The 23,785-nt window shown below is 43.2% G+C and overlaps 1 protein-coding gene across 1 annotated transcript in view; it reads left to right on the forward strand.

Annotated features, from left to right (window-relative positions):
• The window catches only part of trpc6 (transient receptor potential cation channel subfamily C member 6), a 126,202-nt gene that overhangs the window by 92,268 nt on the left and 10,149 nt on the right, over positions 1-23,785 (forward strand). The window contains exons 7-9 of the mRNA XM_033022362.1: positions 2,168-2,432; positions 9,265-9,460; positions 17,965-18,168. Of these exons, the coding sequence (XP_032878253.1) occupies positions 2,168-2,432; positions 9,265-9,460; positions 17,965-18,168 (665 nt within the window). The remainder of the gene's footprint in view (positions 1-2,167; positions 2,433-9,264; positions 9,461-17,964; positions 18,169-23,785) is intronic.

A 23,785-nucleotide genomic window follows, 5' to 3' on the forward strand; every position in this document is an offset into this window, starting at 1 on the left:
GCTTATTATACGCTGTGTACAATATTCCCCTTTATTGACTTCAATGAACCATGGAGCCAGTTGCCCTCCTCTTGTCCAGATTAATAAGGACAACTAACAAAGTCTGAAGAAGGGTCCCAACCTGAAATGTCGATTATCCATGTTCTCCTGACAGGCTGCCTGAGCCGTTGTGTTACTCCAGTACTTTGTGTCTTTTTTTGTAAATCAGCAAATGCAGTTCCGTTTGTCAACATTTAATTTGTTGCCTGCAGATAATTAAATTTGAGGGTCTTGAGCTGGGACAACTCCTTCAGCTTCCTTTTCTATTAAAGATCAGCAAAGGTATCATAGCATTGACCACGTTTACTTCACTATGAGAACTTAGATTGTTTAGAAGTTCAGCTTCCTGGTTTCCCCAGACACCTTCACACCACTTGACTGAGACTCCTTTGGTGAGACTTCTTCAGGCATATTACTGCCATCTACTGGGGAAATGTGGTAATTCTGCACATGAACATTGATTGTGGTGCTTTAACCTGCTAAATGACTTTGATTCTTATTTATGTTGCTGGCCTGTTTCCCCCAGTAATACATAATACAATTTTGAAAGCCTTCAAACACACTTTGTATTGTGCCTCACTTTGTATTGTGACGTTTTTGTGATAGTGTTGTGCCTATGTCATTTGAGTGAGACAATTAATAAAAGGCTGGCAGTATCATCAAAGACCCACACCATCCTGGCCACACACTCATCTCCCTGCTACCTTCAGGTAGAAGGTACAGGAGCCTGAAGACTGCAACAACCAGGTTCAGGAATAGCTACTTCCCCACAGCCATCAGGCTATTAAACCTGGCTCGGCCAAAACTAAGATTATTAATAACCCATTATCTGTTATTTGCACTTTATCAGTTTATTTATTCATGTGTGTATATATTTATATTATGGTATATGGACACACTGATCTGTTTTGTAGTAAATGCCTGCTATGTTCTGTGTGTTGAAGCAAAGCAAGAATTTCATTGTCCTATCAGGGACACATGACAATAAACAATAAACTCACTTAAACTCAAACTCAAATAAGTTATAGTCACTCGTAGCTCGAGAATTTCAAGTAAGCTAGGTAAACAGAGGACATTTTAAACTAATTGACATAAGTTTAGTTTAGAGATACAGCATGGAAAAAGCCCTTTGGCCCACCGACTGCCGATCCCTGTACACTAACACCAACCTACACACTAGGGACAACTTTCAATCTTTACTGAAGCAAATTAACTTACAAACCTGCATGTCTTTGGAGTGTGGGAGGAAACTGGAGCACCTGGGGAAAACTCATGGGGTCACGGGGAGAATGTACAAACTCTGTACAGACAGTACCCATAGTCAGGATCGAACCCGGGTCTCTGGCGCTGTGAAGCTGCGCCACCGTGCTACCCCTCTGGATTACCAGAGAGGAGATGAGAAAAATCCTTTTAGGCAATGCAATGCGCTCCCATGCATTGAAAGCATTTCCAGAAAGGGAGAAGATATTGGACGCAATAATAATTTTGAAAAGGCTGCAGAACTGTAGTAAATGAACAAAGACATGGGTTCAATTAGATAGTTCCATTAAAGAAGTGTCCGTTATGCCTTTACAATTTTATGACTCAGTGGGAGAACTCTGGTTTCTGAGATAGCATCCTCAAAGATGACCAATAAATTGCAAATTGTGGGCCACCTCTAAATGGGAATTGTTCCCTTTTCTTACATTTTATTCTACTCGGACAAAGAAAACACAGTCTGCAGATGTAAACTTATAAAACATCTATAACAGTAAGCTTATTGATTCTGTGCTTGGTCATACTCAGCAAGAACACTGTGTGACAGTATTGTGGCCATTACTTCCAACCCATGTATCTCTTGAGAGGCTTTATACAATCCAACCAATTATGCCAAACTAGTAACAGACGCATGCCTATTTATCTGCCAATAACTTAACCTTCCTCCAACATCTAGGCACAATTTGCTTTAACGTACTATTTTTTGTGTGTTATGCTATAGTTTCAAAATAAAACAGACAGGTTGCCTCACCAAAAGTAAAAGATGTATTTTGAACATAGAAGAAAAGATTTTAAGATTTATTTTAATATGCTTTACATGAACGAGACCTGTAGCAGAATTGATGATCTGTATTTTCAATATTTCTTCCAGCTCGAATAAAATGGCTTCCATCTGATCCTCAACTGATCTCAGAAGGCCTCTATGCAATAGCAGTTGTGATGAGCTTCTCCAGAATTGCTTACATTCTTCCAGCTAATGAAAGCTTTGGGCCTTTACAGATATCGCTGGGAAGAACAGTGAAAGACATTTTCAAGTTCATGGTTATATTCATCATGGTTTTCGTGGCCTTCATGATTGGAATGTTTAATCTTTATTCACACTACCTTGGAGCAAAGAAGAACAATGCATTTACAACGTAAGTACCGGCTCACAATTTGGTGCTTTTAACGTAATCCTACAAAAAAAAAGGCTAATGAAAACTTGACCGTTAATAGGAAAGTTAACTTGTGGCCAGAGCAATTGGTGGGAACTATTCAGAAACAATCCTGATCTGGGAAGTATCTAGCACTGTAATATTTTAGAACCCAGTTTCACCATTGTTGGTTGACACAAAATGCTGGAGTAACTCAACGGGACAGGCAGCATCTCTGGATAGAAGGAATGGGTGACATTTTGGGTTGAGACCCTTCTTCAGACTGTGTCAAGTGAGAGGGAGTTAAAGAGATAAAGAGATCAAAAGAGATGCAGATCAAGGGAAATGTAGTATAGACCATTGTTAGCTGGGAGAAGGTGACAACAAAGCAAACAGAGGTAGAAAGTAATCAGAGGGACAGTCAGACTGGTTGGAGAACTGGGAAAGCGGTGGGATGGAGAGAGAGAGAAAGCAAGGGTTACTTGAAGTTAGAAAATGCAATATTCATACTGCTGGAGTGTAAGCTGCCCAAGCGAAATATGAGGTGTTGTTCCTCCAATTTATGCTGGGCCTCACTCTGACAATGGAGGCCCAGGACAGAAAGGTCAGTGTGGGAATGGGAGGGGGAGTTAAAGTGTTTAGCAACCGGAAGATCAGGTAGGTTTAGTGAACTGAGCGGGGGTGTTCAGCGAACCGTTTGGTCTCAACAATAGGTTGGTTTGGTGCACTTTCAGATCCAATGGGGCTGGATGGCTTGTGCATTGCAATCTTTATACCATTTTATTACTCCAGCGTCCTCTGAGAAAAAAATAGCTGGCTCAAATCTGACTAATGACATGCCTGGCCTTGGAAGGTAATGATGAATGACCTCCTGCGTTTCAAGTTGAGTTGGCGACTGGGATGGTGGGTAGATCTGAGGAGTAGAAGGGAAGAAGAAGATTGCAGAGATGATCGATGGATGTGGGAAGAGATTAGTAGGAGAGATTGGTAGGAGAGAAAGCAAAAGTGGAAGAAGGATCAGGATGGAGATCAGGGGGTCAGAGAGGTGGTCGAGGGTCACTGAAAAGAAGATTAGCTTTAGAAAATGGCGCACGAGGACAGCGAGCAGAGATAAAATACAAGGTAAGATAATCACTCAGAATCAGATGAATAGGCAGGAACCTACCTAAAGGAAGTCTACACACCATGCCAAACAAGTAGTTAGCATGTTCAACAGAAGAGAGTCTAACCTTTTGAAATTCAGCACCATCAACATCAATTTGGTCTATTTCACTAAGCAGAAACTTAATTTGATCAGTCATTCTATTAATGAGTTTCATGGCTTCAAGAATATGTCAGAGGTGGGGTGCTTATTCACAATGTGGTGACTTAATTCATTTTTTTCAACTGTCTTCGCATTATTGACAAAGCTCAAGCTAGGAGTGTGATGAAATGCCATCCATTTTCTTTATTGGAACTGCATTCATAAGCATTAAGATCACCTGGGAAAAGCCAGACCAGTTTCTTGCCACTCCGTCCACTACCGTATCATCACCCATGATGCCGATGAATTGTTATTCACCCAACAACGAGGCAGAGCACAGGAGGGCAATTGAAAATCTAAGATTGAATGGTGTCAGAATAGAGCAATCGTGCTGTCCATGTTAGCAACACCAAGGAGTTGATTCTTGACTTCAGGAGAGGAAAATTAAGGATCCATGAAACAGTCTTCATCAATAATGTGGCAGTGGAGAGAGTCAACAGATTTAAGTTTCTGGGCATGCATATCTCTGAAGATCTGTCCTGGGCTAGCACATTGATGCATCACGAAGAAAGCTCTTCAGTGCCTCAACTTGCATGGAAGAATGGGGAGTATGTCACCGGGTCACGTCATAGAGTCACACAAAGTGGAAACAGGCCCCTTGGCCTAACTCTCACTTCTTTGTATTAATCTCCATCAACATCTCCATCTCAGCCCATCTGCTCAACCGATCAAGATCCTGTAGAAATTTCTGACAACCACCTTCACTATCTACAATGCAGCCTACTTTCATGTCATCTGCAAACTTACTAATCATACCTTGTATGTTCTAATCCAAATCATTGGTATAGATGACAAACAGCAATAGAATACATTATCAAATTTCTATTGATGTAGAAAGCATACTGACTGGTTGCATTATGGCTTGGTTTGGTACATATGGCAATTAAACACTCTTGACGTATTACTCCACCATCAGAATGTGTGCTCCGTTCCAGCAAGAACAGGTAGAGTTGCCAGTCACCAAGATTCCACTGACAACATCTGCAAGGGCTGATACCATGAAAGAAAGCAAGTAAGCTCACGGCAATATCTCCACCTGCAAGTACATTTCCAAATTATACAGCACCCAACCCTGGAAATGTATATGGGCCTCTCTCTTATCATTGGTTAAAATCCCTGAGCTTCCATTTTAACAGGCATAATGACAACAGCGGGTTGACAAGGCAGCTCGTCAGTCTGTATCAGACTAGAGTTGGCTCGCTGCCCTAATGTGGTGCTCACACATCTGCATCAACCTGATCCAGATCTGATATGGAGGACCTGCCCAGAAAAGCCTCCCATAAAGGGAAATAGGTGACATTGTCTCAGATCGCACACAAGTATCAAAGATCGTTAATAATTGGAGACATTTAGAAACAGTTCAAAGAGAGCGGAACAATTAAAAATGATAAGTGATTAGTAAATTTAATTTAGAATTGCTTAAAGTCCTGTAAAATTAATTAATATCAATAAGGTAAATTAAAATAAAGACCAAGATCATCTGTCTCACTTTAACTTTGGGGTTAGCTACTCCATTCAAATGAGTGGAGCTTTCCCTGAGGTGCTTGGTGCACTGGGTATCCAGGCCCCCTGCTCAGCACACTGGGATCAGTGGAAGGTTCAGCAGTAGGTTGGATGTGCTGATATCTGACCTTTCGTCTTTGGTTCATGCACTTCAATGCACGAGGTGCAAATGTCAGAGGTGAGGTAACCTGGGAGAGGTGAGCATGTTCCAACCCCGCACTGTCTTCTCGAGAGTCAAGAAGAGATGACCAGACGATATAGCGTAATAGAGTCATACAGCGTGGAAACAGGCCCTCCGGCCCAACTTGCCCACACCGGCCAACATGTCCCAGCTGCACTAGTCCCACCTGCCTGTGTTTGGCCCATATGCCTCCAAACCCGTCCTATCCATGCACCTGTCTAACTGTTTCTTAAACGTTGGGATAGTCCCTGCCTCAACTACTTCCCCAGGCAGCTCGTTCCATACCCCCACCACCCTTTGTGTGAAACAGTTACCCCTCGGATTCCTATTAAATCTTTTCCCATTCACCTATGTCCTCTGGTCCACGATTCACCTACTCTGGGCAAGAGAATCTGTGCATCTACCCGATCTATTCCGCTCATGATTTTATACCCAAATGCTTTACTTAATTATTCAGCTGTCTGTAGGCAGTGTTCTGGGAAAAGAAAAAATGGGAATTAATATCCATACACAATAGGCAATAGACAATAGACAATAGGTGCAGGAGTAGGACATTTGGCCCTTTGAGCCAGCACCGCCATTCAATGTGATCATGGCTGATCATCCCCAATCAGTACCCCGTTCCTGCCTTCTCCCCATATCCCCTGACTCCGCTATTTTTAAGAGCCCTATCTAGCTCCCTCTTGAAAGCATCCAGAGAACCTGCCTCCACCGCCCTCTGAGGCAGAGAACTCCACACCAAACTGAAAAGGAAACTATTTATTCCCTAGAATGGTTCTGACGCAGGAATCTTACCCACACATTTCATTTTCCTCTTAAGCAGGCATTTTTTATTGAAGTTACTTCAGAAAAAGTTTCCAGTTATTTCTACAAATGTTGTTATAATTACATGTTGGATGTTGTCCAAGATAAATGGACGGGTTTGTGGCATAACAGATGTGCACACAAAATAGAGAGGTGGCAAATTTTAAGTTGGTAAAAGGCAGCCAGACTGTATATGCCAAAACTTGGTCAATAATATCTATTACATTAAATGTGATGGTGGAAATCCTGGTATGGAACATGTTGTACCCAGATGCAGCAACACATCTGTGTTCAACATCAAGCAGCCAACATTTAATCATCTACCGCTCTCATTTATGCCTTTTTCCTGATTCATTAATTTCTCGTTAAACAAAGTCTGCTTGATTAAAACAGAGAAACTCTATTCATCCTCAATCTTTTCTGCCATCGTTAGATTAGTGAAAGGGTGAATTCAGGATTGCTGAGCACTGGATCCTATTACAATTTAATCTGTCAAGTGATAACATTGTGAAAAACAGATTAAAACTCATTTTTCCCTACTGTGCAATGCGCTGATTTTTCCAAAGTAATGACCAATAATTATTTGAGTTATATTAGTTTGAGTTACAGTTAGATCATGCCTCGATAGGAATAATTTGGCAGTACATCAGAAAACACAATAACGTAACAAATTGCAGTACTGAGGAATTGTACCTTCCTCACCTTACTGTCTGTAACTACGTCATTAACCTAATTGCTTTCAGCAAGAATACATTTTGGAGACAAATAGCTATATTTGAAGCTCTGTTTCCTGAAAGTTTACCATCCATATTTGCTGATTATCTACTTTTTGATGTCCTTCTACAGTCTGCTTGCAGGTGAAATTTTTAGTTAGCGATCGTTCCTTGGGCATCTCACTGTATAGCCACATTAGGAACAACTTCCACTTTCGTCTTTAGGAATTTTACAGCCCCAAATGTGAAGATCATGGTTCCTAAAACATCACTTCATTCAGCTATTCATTTTACACAGCAATTTCTGATTTTCCAACATGATTTATCACCAGGAAAATACTCAAATAACAAAATCATGATTAAGCATGCGGGGTAAATTATAATGTAAAATCGCTCTGATTAACCTGGACATGGTTACTGTAAAATAGAGTAAATCCATAACAATATACACGTTCAAAGGTTCAAAGGTCTTTTATTGTCATGTGTCCCAATTAAGGTATAGTGATATTCATATTACCATGCAGCCATACTAAAAAAAGCAACGACACACCACTACATAAAAGTTAACATAAACATCCACCACAGCGGATTCCCCACATTCCTCACTGTGATGGAAGGCAATAAAGTCTAATCTTCTTCCCTCATTTTCTCCCGGGGCAGTTGAACCATCATTGGGGCGATCGAAGCTCCCCCAACCGGTGGTCGAAGCCCCCACAACGGGGCATTTGAAGCTCCCACGTCGGGGTGGTTGAAGCTCCCACGTTTGTATCTTCCAGAAATATTTTAATGTATTACATGAAAATAGGAAGTGCTGTAGAAGTAGCTGAATCAAGTTGCTGTCATGTATTGTTAGTGTTAATATTGGCCAAATTAGAGGTATTATAAAATGGAGGATCTTTGCATTTGCAGGGCCTGTTTGGCTTCTTTCTGTGAGAAGCTATAAACTGTAAATTGGTGCCAGATAATCTGGAGCCCAGATTGATATGCAGGATAAGGTCAGATCCAGATGTCCTTCCTTTGTTAAAATTCATGAGGACTTTGCAGAGGAGCTCAGAGGTGTTGCAAATGCAGAGTAAGGATTGGCCAAATATGGGGGAGTGTAAATACTGTTAATAATGTTGCAAGGTGTTTGTGCTACTCTTTGATGATTGGCTGAGGTGTGAAACTTTGTTTGAATTGTTTATACAACCTGGGAGAATGTTGCATTACCTCGGTTGACTGACTTCCTTCCAGAACCTTCTGTAGAAACATTGTACTTTGTAATTGTGTTAGGGAACTGTCAATAACAGTATAATGTAATCGATATTTATGATTGGTTTGTAGGGGCTGCCACCCCCTCTAGTTTCACGCCACAGGGTCCGATAACCTATAAAGAGCGAACCGCACAAGGATCGAAGTCGATCTTTTGAAGGGGCGCTTTGAACTGCGTAACCGTTTGGAGGTGTTTGCTTGCATGAGGCTGAAGGGCTTGAACGAGCAGAGACAAGGATCGGGCCCGTGGTGGTTAGGTGTTGTATAGTAAGTTTGTTGTTGTTGGAAAGAATAAAGTTTAGTGATCCGGTGCTTGACTCAGTGTTTTACTGAACTACACTAAGGGGGCTAGGCTCTAGGAGCATAATTACATTAGAAGGGGCTACTGAGACAAATCCTGGGTGAAGTGAATGGACATTTAGAGCATTGGATGGTGATGCTAATCAAGCTGCTCTGCTGTGGATGGTGTCAGGGGTTTTAGGAGTGACAAGATGTGGAGAATGCACTTTGTCATGGAATAACTATGGGATGTGAGGAGGTAGGATTATTAATCATAAGAGCTGTGAACTGATAGTAGTGATGAAAACAAAAAGAGAAACTAGAACATGAGATACTAAAAAAAAAGGGTCATTATCAAATGTATTAGTTTTAGAGGAATTGTACTAATGTGGCTCATTGTCTCAAAAGCAATTCTCAGATAGGTTGTGAATAGGTGTTAGAGAGCCAGAAGAACCTAAGCATCTTGAAATTAGAGGCACTTACAGTACATTTAGAATGGGAGAGAGATAACAATTCCCACATAGCATCTTTATCCATAGGGACAAGTTGAAGCCATACCATAACAGGTAATAAAGAGAATTTTAAAACCAAATAGTCTCATGATAGCATATATGTCTGAAGAAGGGCCTCGTCCAGAAACATCACCCATTCCTTCTCTCCAGAGATGCTGCCTGTCCCGCTGAGTTACTCCAGCATTTGTATCTACTTTATATCATATATAAAATTTGATATGAATTTAAGAGGTGTATTTTGAATTGATACATAGAATGGATGTAATGTTATTTACTATTTCTCTTGCAGTGTTGAAGAAAGCTTTAAAACGTTGTTTTGGGCTATATTTGGATTATCGGCAGTCAAGTCTGTGGTCATCAATTATGACCACAAATTTATTGAAAATATTGGCTATGTTTTATATGGTGTATACCATGTGACAATGGTCATTGTGCTTCTGAATATGTTGATTGCGATGATTAACAGTTCCTTTCAGGAAATTGAGGTAAAATTTTAATTTTTTTAAATTGCTCTGTTTTTAATGTTATGACTGGTAAAAATAGGGTCCCGATCCAAAGTGTCATCCATCCATGTTTACCAGAAATGCTGTGTTACTCCAGTGCTTTGTGTTGTTTTTGTAAACTGGCATCTGCAGTTCCTTGCTTCTAAAAATAGGCAATTGACTGTTATTGAAAAATTAAAATATGACATAAAAAACTGTTCTCTGTTACGTCTTATAAATAGAATTTGGTAAAGTGCTCATTTCCATATTACAGGATATGACTATGACTTTATGATTCAATTCATTACAGACAACAGAGATCAAAATTTTATGTCATAATATTTTATTTTTTCAGTAATCAAATTCGAAACATAATGACAGAGCATGGGTAATGGGCACTATGACCTAACATGCCGATGAAGATGCCCCATCCAAGCTGGTCCCATATGCTTCACCTGGCCCATATTCTTCTCTCAATCCTTCAAATCCATGTATCTGAATAAATGTCATTTAAATGTTGTTATTGTACCTGTCTTAACTGCTTCATCTGGCAGCTTATTTCATATACCCACACCCTCTGTATGGAAAATGTTCCCCTCAGGTTTCTATTAAATCTTTGCTCTCTCACCTTGAACCTGTGCCAGTTACTCATTCTCTTACCTTGGGAGAAAGACTCTGCATTTACCCTATTTCTCTCATAATTTTATATACCTCTATACGATCACTCCTCAGCTTCAAGGAGCGAAGTCCCACTTGTTCAGCTTTGTCCTATACTATAGCTCAGGTTTGTTATCTCTCTCCCATTCTAAATCACCCCAAGTCCTTGGAACAACTTCTTAAAGCTTCTCTGCTTCATTCTTTGCAGCTTAATAGCATTATTCCTACAGCAAGGTGACCAAAAGTGAACCCAATATTCCATCGCTCCATACTCCTTCGCTCCATAGATGCTGCTGCACCCGCTGAGGTTCTCCAGCATTTTTGTGTACCTCCAATAATCCAAATGTGGCCCCGCCATTGTCTTGTACAATTATAACATAATGTCCCGATTTTTATACGCAAATCCCTGACTGATGATGGTCTGCCTGCCAAAAACCTTCTTGACCGCCCTATCTACATGAGATACCATTTTAGAGAACAATGTACCTGCACTTCAAGATCTCTCTGCTCTACAACACTCCCCAGTACCTGACCATTTACTGTGAAGGTCCTGCCCTGATTTGACCTCCAAAAATACAACACCTCACACTTCACGGAATTAAACTACATTTGCCATTCCTTGGGCCACTTGCCCAGTTGACCAAGATCCCACAGTAATTCTTGATGAACATCGTCATTGTCAACAATAGCACCTATTTTAGTTTCTTCTGCAAACTTGTAATCATGGCTTGTACATTCTTATACAAGTTATTGATATTGATGATAGACAGCAATGAGCCCAGCAACGATGGCTGAGGCACACCACTAGTCACCGGCTTTCGGTCTGAAAAACAACCTTCTTGCTGGGCCACCCTAGTTCCACCACCACCCTCTGCTTCCAACCATGAAGCCAAGTCTCTAATCAGTTAGCTAGCTCTCTCTGAATCCCATGTGATAGAAACATAGAAACATAGAAAATAGGTGCAGGAGTAGGCCATTCGGCCCTTCGAGCCTGCACCGCCATTCAATATGATCATGGCTGATCATCCAACTCAGTATCCTGTACCTGCCTTCTCTCCATTACCCCTTTAGCCACAAGGGCCACATCTAACTCCCTCTTAAATATAGCCAATGAACTGGCCTCAACTACCTTCTGTGGCAGAGAATTCCAGAGATTCACCACTCTCTGTGTGAAAAATGTTTTTCTCATCTCGGTCCTAAAAGATTTCCCCCTTATCCTTAAACTGTGGCCCCTTGTTCTGGACTTCCCCAACATCGGGAACATCGTGATCTAACCTTCCAGAGCATGGAATCTTTACCAAAACCTTATTGAAGTCCATATAGACAATGTTTAGAGCCCTGCCCTTCAACCTTCAATACACTCAATCAATTTCAAGAGACATGATCAATTACACATAAAACCACGCTGACTATTCCGAATCCATATGATAATGAACAATAAAGTACAGAAAGTCCACATTATTCATGAGGCATAGGGGCATTGGCTTTGGCAGATATGAAAAAATCATGGAAACCATGAAGACCACTGGCAATTACACGAATATTCCAATAATGTACATGCTGAATGCTCTGAGGAACATAACAACTTGTAGGTAAATTTCAGCTTCTTTTTCAGTTTTGTTTCAGCTTATACGTATCCTCGGTGTTCTCAATCATCAACTTCAGTCGTAAACTTTCTCACATTTCTGACTACCCCACACACGACCCCCCCCCCCCCCCCCCCCGTGTTCCTGAAGTCCAATTTATGAGCACACTGACCCACAGATGATAAGTCAGCAGATATTGGGGACATGCGTGTTGCAAAGGGCAAGACACTCCACTTACAGTATTTGTTTCCGCTGACTTCAATTCAACCAATCATAATGGTTCTGAAATTATGTTTGAAAGTTTACTGAAATTAAATACTTATTCTATGACAATACCTTCCCTGACTGTAGCCTAATAGCAAGTTCCGTTGTATTATACTCACTGTCAGTGCAATGGTTTCTTACTGTTAGATTATTAATTAATTCTGGTCCATTACCCACCATTAAATCTAATGTGGCTTGTTGGTTTGAAGATGGATAGTTGTGAGGAGCTGTCTCAAATATGTTATAGAAATACATTTGGCATAAAATGTTAGCTGTTTTCTCATACGAATATGTATGGAAATTAAAATTTCTTGTAATTGTCATCTACCTTTTAGACTCCCAAATAAAGATAAGTAGGTCCTATAATATTCCAAAAGCAATATGAAGCCTTGATAGACACATTGAATCATTTAAAGATCTAACAGGAAGCAATATTATTTAACTAAACAATATTAAAAAAAGCATAAATTACTCATACCTTTAATGATAATCTTGAATGCGCTATATATCATCTTGAGGAGAAGTACTGTGACTCTCAGACCCTGCTCATTTGGTGGTGGGGTTGAGGGAATGGCTCACTCCTCCTCTGGGCAAACTAGGAGACGAAGGTTGGAAGAAAGAGGCAGGAAGATGAGAGTGAAGATGAGAGGCACAAGGTTGCGATGCTTCTCGCGGTCTTGTGGCTCGCATAACTTTTGTAAAGGACACTCGCTCAAGAAAAGCACCTGTACACACTTCTTCTCTTTCAATGGCATTGTGTTATGACTCAAAGTCTCTGAAAAAGAATTGGAAATAGTCCTGGGACTGACCTTATGAGTGTGGGTATCCATGGGGAGCAATCAGTGGATAATGGGGACTGAATGCATTGGATTGTTGGGGCTTGTACCATGGAATAAAAGCAATTTGATTCCACAGTTTAACATGCCTTGGTGGTGAGGTAATACAATTAGATTGCACTTTGCTGTGTTTTAATCAGCAGATCTCAGTATTAGAATCATAGAGTCCTACAGTGCCGATCAACAAGCCCCATCTACACGTCCCACCTGCCTGCATTTGGCCCATATCCCATAACATTGCGGTAATACCTGCCGCAACTACCTGCTCCGGCAGATCGTTTCTGCCGGGGTCTTGCGTCAGCCGTGGGTGACCGGCTCAGCTGCCACACCATGTTGGCCGCGGAACTCTGCGAGATTCTCCTAAATCAAACTAAATCACACCATAGATTTTCCATCACTTCATCCATTGCAAAAAGTTATCTCAGAACATCTCAAGCTGAAATGCCCAAAACTTAACTTCCTATTCTATTCCCATTTAAGGTGAAGGGGAAAAGATTGGTTCTTTTAAAAGATTAGACCAGTTGGTCTGCACAGGTTTAAAGAACACAACCAGGTATATCATCGGGTCCAGATGGGTTCACCCTCCTGAAGGATCTTCTTCTATGTCTCAGTGACTGGGGAATGGGGACCCAGGATGGTACATCAGTGCTCTCCCTATCAAATTGTGCATTGAATGCATTCAGCTTGTCTGGGAGTGATGCTTCGCTGTTGCTTCAGTTGCCCCCTGATTTCGCCTTGCAGGGATTGATGGCGTGCATGTCCTGCCACAGCAGCCGAACATCCGCCTCATCCTCCAATTTAGAGTGAAGATCCGTTTTAGCCTTTGTGATGGCTCTATTAAAGTCATATCTGGACTTCTTGTATGACTCTGCCTCGCAAGACTTGAATGGCGAGATCTGGTCCTCAGTGAATGTGGACCTTCTGGTTCATCCATAGTTTCATGTTGGGGAAAACGCTGATGTTTATTTTGGAAACACACACTTCGTTATGAAGTCAGTAACTACTGTGACGTATCCATTCAGGTCTGTTGCCGAGTCCTTTCTTTTGCTAAGCAACTGGACCAGCAATCTAAAAACAAACCTTGCTAATGTTGGAAATCTGAAATAAAAACAAGAATTGCAGGAAACACTGAATGCCTACGGAGAGAAAAAGAGTCAACATTTTAGGTTAATGACCTCTTATAAAATATAAGAAAAATTTGAAGTGAAATGCGTTAACTGAGAAAGGGAGAGGGGATGAAAGAGCAAAGAGAGAGGTTAGTCTAAAATAAACTGAAGGAAACAAATAGTGATGGTTCATTCAGCTCATCTGTCTGTAAGAGGGTGATGAAGACATCATTCAGCTCATCTGCCTGGAAGAGATGCAAATAGAAAGAGGACCAGAGAGAAGAAGGAGGGGGGGAAATAATTTTGTGGCTGGGATTTGCAGACAGGAGAAGCAAAGCTCTGCTCATGCTGGGGGACCGGGTAAAAAGAGAGAATGTTGGTAAAACACCACATTAGCGGAGGGAGAAACAAAGCTAACAATTTATATTCATGATGTTTTGAACCAGTCGGCTCTAATGCAATAAAGAAAAGCTAGTTACCTGAAATAGTTAAATTCAATGTTGAACCCTGAGTCATAGAGTCATACAGCACAGAAACAGACCCTTTGGCCCAACTTTTATGGGGCGTCTATTGCATACCTTGGGTATGCAAGCAAATAACTTCACTGTGATTTATCACATGTGATAATAAAGTATTTATTCAATAAAGTATTCATTCAACTTGTCCAAACCGCCCACATGCCCCATCTAAGCTAGTCTCATTTGCCCATGTTCCGCCCATAAACTTTCCTATCTATGTACCTGTTCTTTTAAATGTTGTTGTTAAAATAACTGTTTCACAACATGCCAGCTGCTTTCATCCTGGTTGTCAGTCTGACCCTGAGATAGGCTAACAATTATGTATCTGTTCCAAATCAAGATCCCCTGCTTCCTCCTGTGTGACCACCCTCTGATTCCAGCGTGGCTCGGCTCGGCTCAGCTGCCATTGAAACTCTTATGCATGTCTTAATTACTTCAGGCATGGCTACTCCGAGGCACTCCTGGCGGCCACTCTGCTTCCAGTGTGGATAAACTTGAGGCGGTTGAAAACTTTTCAGTATTCAGATTTCTTCTTTCATGTTTTATTAGCATCACCCACAGTCTGCTCGCCGCTCTGACAATTTTCCTTTGGATAGTAAGCAGCAGTGGCGGTTTTAGCAGCCTGTACCAACACTAGCTGGGCTTATTAGAAGGCAGCTGGTGAGGAGGACTGGACGGAAGTGTCTGTATCCGGCAGACGGGCCAAGTCACGCCAGTTATTTGTGGAAGCAGTTGTTGTATGGAGCAGGTGTAGTTAATCTCAGCAGCTTTCTGGAACAGAGTCTTGCAGAGTCTGGAGCCCTTACTTTGTTAGTGGCTGTGAATGTCGTCAGTGCAACCCTTTCCGTCCTGATGTCCTTCAGTCTTTTCAGAACATGTCAAAGCCGACTGTGTTGACAGTGCGAATCATTGCACCACCTTCTCTGCCCCCTCTTTAGTCTTCAGGTGGGGTGAGTGTGGAGTTGGTAACATTATAGGAAATACTAGACTGTGGGACATGTTGGGTCCCATGTTCACACGGGAGGGCTGGTCCCCCAACTCAATATTTCACCTCTCCACCAATTCCAATATTGGTGGCCAGTGTGGGTGGGCAGCTTTCTGGAGTGCTAGTATGGGTGTTGTTGGCTGAAGGGATTGGTTTCCAGAGGGCTAGTATGGACATTGTGGGCCGAATGGATTATTGGGCTGGCAGCTCAGTCACTCAAGCCTGGTGTGCTGGCAGCTCACTCACGGCTGGTGGGCTGGCAGTTGAGTCACGGAATTTGAATTCCATTTCAAGCAGGGTGCAAGGCTACCAAATTCAAGTGCAGTTTCGTACCACTTCAAGCAGGGTGCAAGGCCACCAAATTCAAGTGCAGTTTCGTACCATTTCAAGCAGGGTGCAAGGCCACCAAATTCAAATGCAGTTTCATACCACTTCAAACAGGTTGCAAGGCCACCAAACTCAAATGCAGTTTCATACCACTTCAAGCAGGGTGCAAGGCCACCAAATTCAAATGCAGTTTCATACCATTTCAAGCAGGGTGCAAGGTGCAGATCAGCTCAATCAATTTATTGGCTAAGGATGTACACATACAAGGATTTTGCATGTGGTAAAAACACAATGCACAGCAGACAATCATAAAAAAATTATAAGTAAAAAAATGTAAATTAAGTGCAAGCGTAAAGGGGCAGTTTTGCTATATATTGCACATGTAGATATCTAAAGTGCACTTGGAAAGCTTATGTGTTCGGTTTACAGATCAGAATGTTTAGTTGTGTAGTGTGGCTGTTAAGTAGAGCTACCGCTCGTGGGACGAAGCTGTTCTTGTGTCTGGATGTGGAGGTTTACTGAGGGGAGGAATTCAAAGAGTTTGTGGCCAGGGTGAGAGGGGTCAGAGATGATCTTACCCGCTCGCCTCTTGGCCGCTGCAGCGTACAGTTTGTCGATGGTGGGGAAGGTTGCAGCCGACAACCTTCTCAGCTGAGCAGATGTGCTGCAGTCTCTGGGAGTCATGTTTTGGTGGCTAAGCTGAACCAGACCATGATGGAGGAGGTGAGGACAGACACCATGATGGCACTGCAAGACTGGGCCATCATTGCCTGTGGAAGTATAAGACTGGACCATCATAAAACAGTGCAGCCTGAATAGGTCCTTCGGCCCACCATATCTGTGCCAAACATGATACCAAGATAATTAATCTCATCTGCCTGCAGTTCATCCATATTCTGCAATTCTCTACATGTCCCTGCATCTATCTAAAAGCCTCTAGATGTCACTATCTGATCTGAATCTGCCACTAACCTTGGCAGCAGTTTCCAAGCACCCACCATCATCTCTGTGTAAAAAAAAACTTGTATCTGTGCCTCTCCTTTAAACATTGTCCCTCTAACCTTGGAGCCCTTTAGTTTTATAACATTTCCACCCTGGAAAAAAGGTTCTGACTGTCTCCTATATCCATGTATCTCCTACATTCATATACTCTGTTAGGTCTCTCCTCAACCAGCAGAACTCCAGAGAAATCAATCCAAGTCCATCCAACCTTCTCCTTGTAGCTCATACCTTTCTATCCAGGCAGCGTTCTGGTAAACCTCTTCTACTCCCGCTCCAGACCCATCATCCTTCCTGCATGGGGTGACCAGAACTGTAGCAAAACTCCAACAGTTTGTTGCTCTGCTTTTCCTGCTGAATTCTGCTGTGTCGTCCGCATTCGAGCAGTTGGACTCTGATGGCTCTCCATTGGCAACACATTTTGTGGTCCTGGTGACAATCCCCACACAAATGCAGAGCGTTCCCATATTGAAAGCCATAGCCTTCACTCAAAATCTGACCAAGCATTGATCTTGAAGTGTACGGAAGACCCAAGCAGAATAGGCTGTGAAAATCTGTGTGGAAATTGGCAGCAACGTTGATGACATTTTCTATGCAAGAATGATACAAGGGAGGAAAACTGTTACAATGTATTGGGAAAAATAGCAAGCATAGGAAGCATTGTAGATTTGAGCAAAGAATATATCCCATGAAAAGCAAAGTTAGGAGCCAAGTTAGGAATTGCGTTTTTTTTTGGCAGAGAGAGATTAATCAAATGACAATGTGTTTAAGGTGGGACCAAGTTCAGCAGAGATATGCCCCTGTCCCACTTAGGAAACCTGAACGGAAACCTCTGGAGACTTTGCGCCCCACCCAAGGTTTCCGTGCGGTTCCCGGAGGTTTTTGTCAGTCTCCCTACCTGCTTCCACTACCTGCAACCTCCGGCAACCACCTGCAACCTCCGGGAACCGCACGGAAACCTTGGGTGGGGCGCAAAGTCTCCAGAGGTTTCCGTTCAGGTTTCCTAAGTGGGACAGGGGCATAAGGTAGTGGGAGGTGGAACTAATTTAACATCTATTCAAAGAGAAGCAGAGGTCCTACAGCCATTCTGTTTGAGGGTGGAGATGCAGAGGTGTTGATGAAAATGAAATGGGAGCTGGAACCTGGCCATGGAAAGGCCAGATGTACCTCTGATGACACTGGACCAGTAGAGAAAAAGTAGTAAACATCATGTTTTCTTGATTTTGTAGAATGATGCCGATGTGGAATGGAAGTTTGCCAGAGCTAAGTTATGGATTTCCTACTTTGAAGAAGGGCAGACACTTGCCGTGCCTTTTAACTTGGTGCCAAGTCCCAAGGCCTTCTTTTATCTTCTTTTGAGAATCAAGAAGTTTCTGCCTAATCTTCGGCGATGTAGCAAAGGACAGTGCCAGGAAAATGCAGAGATGACAAAGGTAATGGTTTGATAATTAAAGCATTCACTGGATATTCTCCGCAAACAATTCTTGAATAACATGCTTAATAACAGTGAGGCAAGGAGCTATCATCCATTGTATGCATATAAACTAATATACTGTAAGAGGATAAATATGCAAAACTAATTAGAGAACACAAACTGAGACAACAAAAGGTGACAAATGAAAGCAAGAGCTACAATAAATCAGACCTAAAAGAAACTTGGGATATGAAAAGCAACAAAGCATGTTTTTACAATTATATTAGGAAAATATAATTTCCTAATATAAATGATTTCATTTATTTATAAACGATTTCATTTATTTATAGATATTGTTTATGACACTTTATAAATATTTTTGTTTTGTTTTTTGTATGCTGTTTCACATTTGCTTTTTATTCTTTTATTCTGTCCGAAATAAATAACTAATAAATAAATAAAAAATAAAATAAAAGATATTGAATAACTGAGCATAGAAACATTTTACAAGAAAAAGGAAATTATGGGCATGTTAAATAACTATATTGTATTGGTGTTTGGAGTAGAGAAAAGGAAAATGATGTTGGGACAAACAAAAGACTAACATTTAATTAGGGTAGCTTCTCATTAAAATCAATAAATTGGACAAAGCATTTGTGAGCATCCTTAGATTCTTATATATCACTATTTAATTAGGTCAGGTATCATGGTTGCCACTTCTGTACAAACATTTTTTTTGATAGTAAACAGTGCTTAATTAGCGACAGAGAATGGTGGAAATAATCAGCAGGTCAGGCAGCATTTGTGGAGGGAGAAACACAATTAACATTCCAGGCTCTTGGCGTTTCAACCGAATTGAGAACATTTAGAAAGTAAAGCATGTTTAAAGTTGCAGAGCTGATGGAGGGACGGAGAGGACAGAGGGAATGTTTGTGATAGGATGGATACCAAACGAAGTTCAGTGTAGACTAGAAGAAACTTGTTAATAGAAACTAACCTCCATTTTTTTATTTCTCTCTTCATCTGCTCTTTTTTACACGTCTTCCGGAAATTATTAAACCTTCAACAATGTCTCCTATTTGTTAACAATTGATATTAATATATTTATATACACAAGTTTTTACAAACAATTAAATATTTGAAAACCATGTATATACATAGATAGGAATGATAATCTATACATAACTAAAACCCTGATCTTGTTATCTTCCGGATAATCTGGTCTTTCTATTTGCACAAAAACAGTTCACTATAGCACTACAATTTTTTGCCAGTTCACTCACCGTTCTCCTGTGCTGCGATTGCACCAAGTTTCGTTCCGATCGGCTGAATGTTGTAAAAGTTAGCGAGGTTTAAAAATCTTAAAAACCGCGCGTGCGCAGATCGATCTCTTCTCCTGCTGGTCGGCACCGCATGGATTGGTCTTTTCGCCTTCACAGTCCGCTCCTTCCTGCGCCATCATGTCTTTACTGTAGCTGAAGATGGCTGGCAGAGGTTTCCAACCAGACAATTTTTGCAGTGACCCGAAGCGGCCCTGCCCCAAGCAGCCCAGCCCCAAGCAGCCCGGCCACAAGCAGCCCGGCCCCAAGCAGCCCAGCCCCAAGCAGCCCAGTCCCAAGCAGAACAGCATTGGAGATCCGACTCAGCCCAGCGTGGGAGACCCAGCCCAGCATCAGGAACCCAGCCTAGCCCAGAGTCCGAGGCCCAGCCCAGCCCAGAGTCAGAGACACAGCCCAGAGTCGGAGACCCAGCCCAGCCCAGCCCGAGATGGAATTGTCGCCAAACAGAAAGCGGAGACTCTGACCCCGGCAAAGTAGAACGACCAGTGACCGGCGCCCGCTGTGAGTCCCCATCGCACCGCCAATTCCAGCCACTACCCCTCTGGTCTGCCTCGCTGGCTCGGACCATATGTCCCTGCTTTTAATTCCTGCATATGTCCCCCTCAGGAAAACCGCTCCTACCATCACAAAGACCATCACAACCTGGCCTGATGGTGCATCTCAGCAGCTGCAAGGCTGCTTCGACAGGACCAACTGGGATGTGTTTGAACACCGGGACCTGGAGGTGTTACATTAAAAACTGCATGGACATGGTCACAGTGGACAAACACATCCGGGTCTACCCCAACCAGAAGCCCTGGATGACCCGGGAGGTCCAGCGGCTGTTAAAAGAGAGGAATACCGCTTTTAGGTCTGGCGATAGGGCTTTATACAGCACGGCCCGAGCTAACCTGAAGAGAGGCATCAGAGAGGCCAAATCAGACTACAGGAGGAAGATAGAGGACCACCTGGACAGTAACAACAGCAGGCAGGTATGGCAGGGGATCCAGTATCTCACCAACTACAAGACCAACCTTGGAGCTGCTGAAGGTGACGCCTCGTTGGCAGTGGAGCTGAACCTCTTCTTTGCTCGCTTTGAAGTGGAGCCACCCGAGACAGCCACATCACACCACATGGCCCACAGCAGCCTAACCCTCAAGATAGAGGAGCATGAGGTGAGGCGCACGCTGCGGGCCATCAATCCAAGGAAGGCTACTGGACCTGACGGCGTCTCTGGACGCGTGTTGAAGGACTGCGCAGACCAGCTGGCTGGAGTCTGTACGAGGATTTTCAACCAGTCTCTGGCCCAGTCCACTGTCCCACCCTGTCTGAAGTCCTCCACCATAGTCCCCTTGCCCAAAAAAACCAACATCTCCAGCCTCAACGACTACCGGCCAGTCGCACTCACACCAGTGGTGATGAAGTGTTTTGAAAAACTGGTCCGGGGTCACATCACATCACTCCTGCCCCGAAGCTTTGACCCCCACCAGTTTGCGTACAGAGCGAATAGATCTACAGAGGACGCTGTAGCCACAGCTCTCCATGCTGCACTGTTCCACCTGGAGCAGCGGGGGAGCTACGTGCGGATGCTCTTTGTGGACTACAGCTATGCTTTTAATACCATCCTTCCCCACAAACTGGTGGACAAACTGGGGGACTTGGGACTTCCACACTCCACCTGCATGTGGATAAATAGCTTCCTGTCGGGTCGCAGCCAGAGAGTCAGAGTGGGCCATCACACATCCACGGCCCTCAGCCTCAGTACCGGCTCTCCACAGGGCTGCGTGCTGAGCCCCCTGCTCTACACCATCTACACACATGACTGCACCCCCGCCCACCACAGCAACACCATTGTCAAATTTGCGGATGACACTACGGTGGTGGGACTCATCTCCGGGGGGGACGAGTACGCCTACCGGGATGAGGCGGAGCAGCTGACAGTGTGGTGTGGAGAAAATAACCTGGTCCTCAACACCTTAAAGACAAAGGAAATAATAATAGACTTCAGGAAGAATAAAACGGACATGGTACCATTAATTATCAGAGGGGACTGTGTGGAGAGGGTGGCGGATTTCCGCTTCCTGGGAATCCATATTGAGGAGGACCTGACGTGGAGCGTGAACATCTCTGCGCTGCTGAAAAAGGTCCAGCAGAGACTGCACTTCCTGAGGGTGCTCAGGAAGAATAACATCACTCAGAGACTGCTGCTGTCCTTTTATTGGTGCTCAATTGAGAGCATCCTAACGTACTGTGTATGTGTATGGTACACCAGCTGCACAGCGGCTCAGAGGAAAGCGCTCCAGAGGGCCATTGACAACGCCCAGAGGATTGTCGGCTGCCCTCTCCTTACCTTGGAGGACTTACACAGTTCCCGCTGCATCAAAAATCCCAGAGTATTATAAAGGACATTTCCCACCCCGGACACTCCCTGTTTGAACTGTTGCCATCAGGCAGACGGTACAGATCTACAAGGACAAGGACAAACAGACTTAAAAACAGTTTTTACCCCACTGCTATAAAGGCACTAAATGTAGCCGCCAAGGAACGCAGGGGCGATACATACTAAGGGACTGTGGTACACTGTGAAATCGACAGAAGGATGTAGGGTTGGGTGTTTATGCGTGCTATTTTCATGATATTTATTTTAGTTTATCTTTTTTAATATTTTACCTTGTATGTATCGTTAGCTTTTAGAAATGTTTGAATGGTGCACTGACTGGCTGACATTTTTTAATTTTGTTGTACATGGTTCATGTTACAATGACAATAAAGAAACTATTCTATATACTATTCTATTCTTCCCCCTCCCCCGTGATGCCCCCCTCTCCCCCATGGCTCTTCCCCTGTCTTTTCTCCGAGCTCACTCCCCCAGCCCACACACCCTTCTCCCCCCCCACACAACCGCCCCACCCACACACCCCTCCCCCGCAAGCCCCCCCGCTCACACACAACCCCCGCCCACACACACCCACCCCCCTGCCCACAATTCCCCCTCGCCCACACCTCCCCTGCCCCCACATCCCTCCCGCCCCCACACCCCACCCACCCCCACAATCCCCCGCCCCACAACGCCCCCAAACCCCCCGCCCCCACACACCCCCCGCCCCCACATCAATAATAGTTAAAAGACACGGGGTGATTCCACAAGCTGAGGTTTAGTTCCCTGGAGACAGTAATTCAATCAACACTTTCAACATATTGAGGAAAACCGATGGGGTAATAATTGAGAATTAATTGCCACAGATTTAGAAGTATAGGATGAGAAGGCATAATTTAAAGTTATAACTAAATACATCAGGCATGATTATAGAAACATAGAAACATAGAAACATAGAAAATAGGTGCAGGAGTAGGCCATTCGGCCCTTCGAGCCTGCACCACCATTCAATATGATCATGGCTGATCATCCAACTCAGTATCCTGTACCTGCCTTCTCTCCATACCCCCTGATCCCTCTAGCCACAAGGGCCACATCCAACTCCCTCTTAAATATAGCCAAAGAACTGGCCTCAACTACCTTCTGTGGCAGAGAATTCCAGAGATTCACCACTCTCTGTGTGAAAAATGTTTTTCTCATCTCGGTCCTAAAAGAACTCCCCCTAATCCTTAAACTGTGACCCCTTGTTCTGGACTTCCCCAACATCGGGAACAATTTTCATGCATCTAGCCTGTCCAACCCCTTAAGAATTTTGTACGTTTCCATAAGATCCCCCCTCAATCTTCTAAACTCTAGCGAGTACAAGCCGAGTCTTTCCAGTCTTTCTTCATATGAAAATCCTGACATCCCAGGAAATAGCCTGGTGAACCTTCTCTGCAGTCCCTCTATGGCAAGAATGCCTTTCCTCAGATTAGGAGACCAAAACTGTACGCAATACTCCAGGTGTGATCTCACCAAGGCCCTGTACAACTGTAGTAGAACCTCCCTGCTCCTATATATACTCAAATCCTTTTGCTATGAATGCTAACATACCATTCGCTTTCTTCATTGCCTGCTACACCTGCATGCCTACTTTCAATGACTGGTGTACCATGACACCCAGGTCTCGTTGCATCTCCCCTTTTCCTAATCGGCCACCATTCAGATAATAGTCTACTTTCCTGTTTTTGCCACCAAAGTGGATAACCTCACATTTATCCACATGATACTGCATCTGCCATGCATTTGCCCACTCACCCAGCCTATCCAAGTCACCTTGCAGCCTCCTAGCATCCTCTTCACAGCTAACACTGCCCCCCAGCTTCGTGTCATCCGCAAACTTGGAGATGTTGCATTCAATTCCCTCGTCTTAATCATTAATATATATTGTAAATAGCTGG

The sequence above is a fragment of the Amblyraja radiata genome, chromosome 6, assembly GCF_010909765.2.
Source record: "Amblyraja radiata isolate CabotCenter1 chromosome 6, sAmbRad1.1.pri, whole genome shotgun sequence".
Taxonomy (NCBI): Eukaryota; Metazoa; Chordata; class Chondrichthyes; order Rajiformes; family Rajidae; genus Amblyraja; species Amblyraja radiata.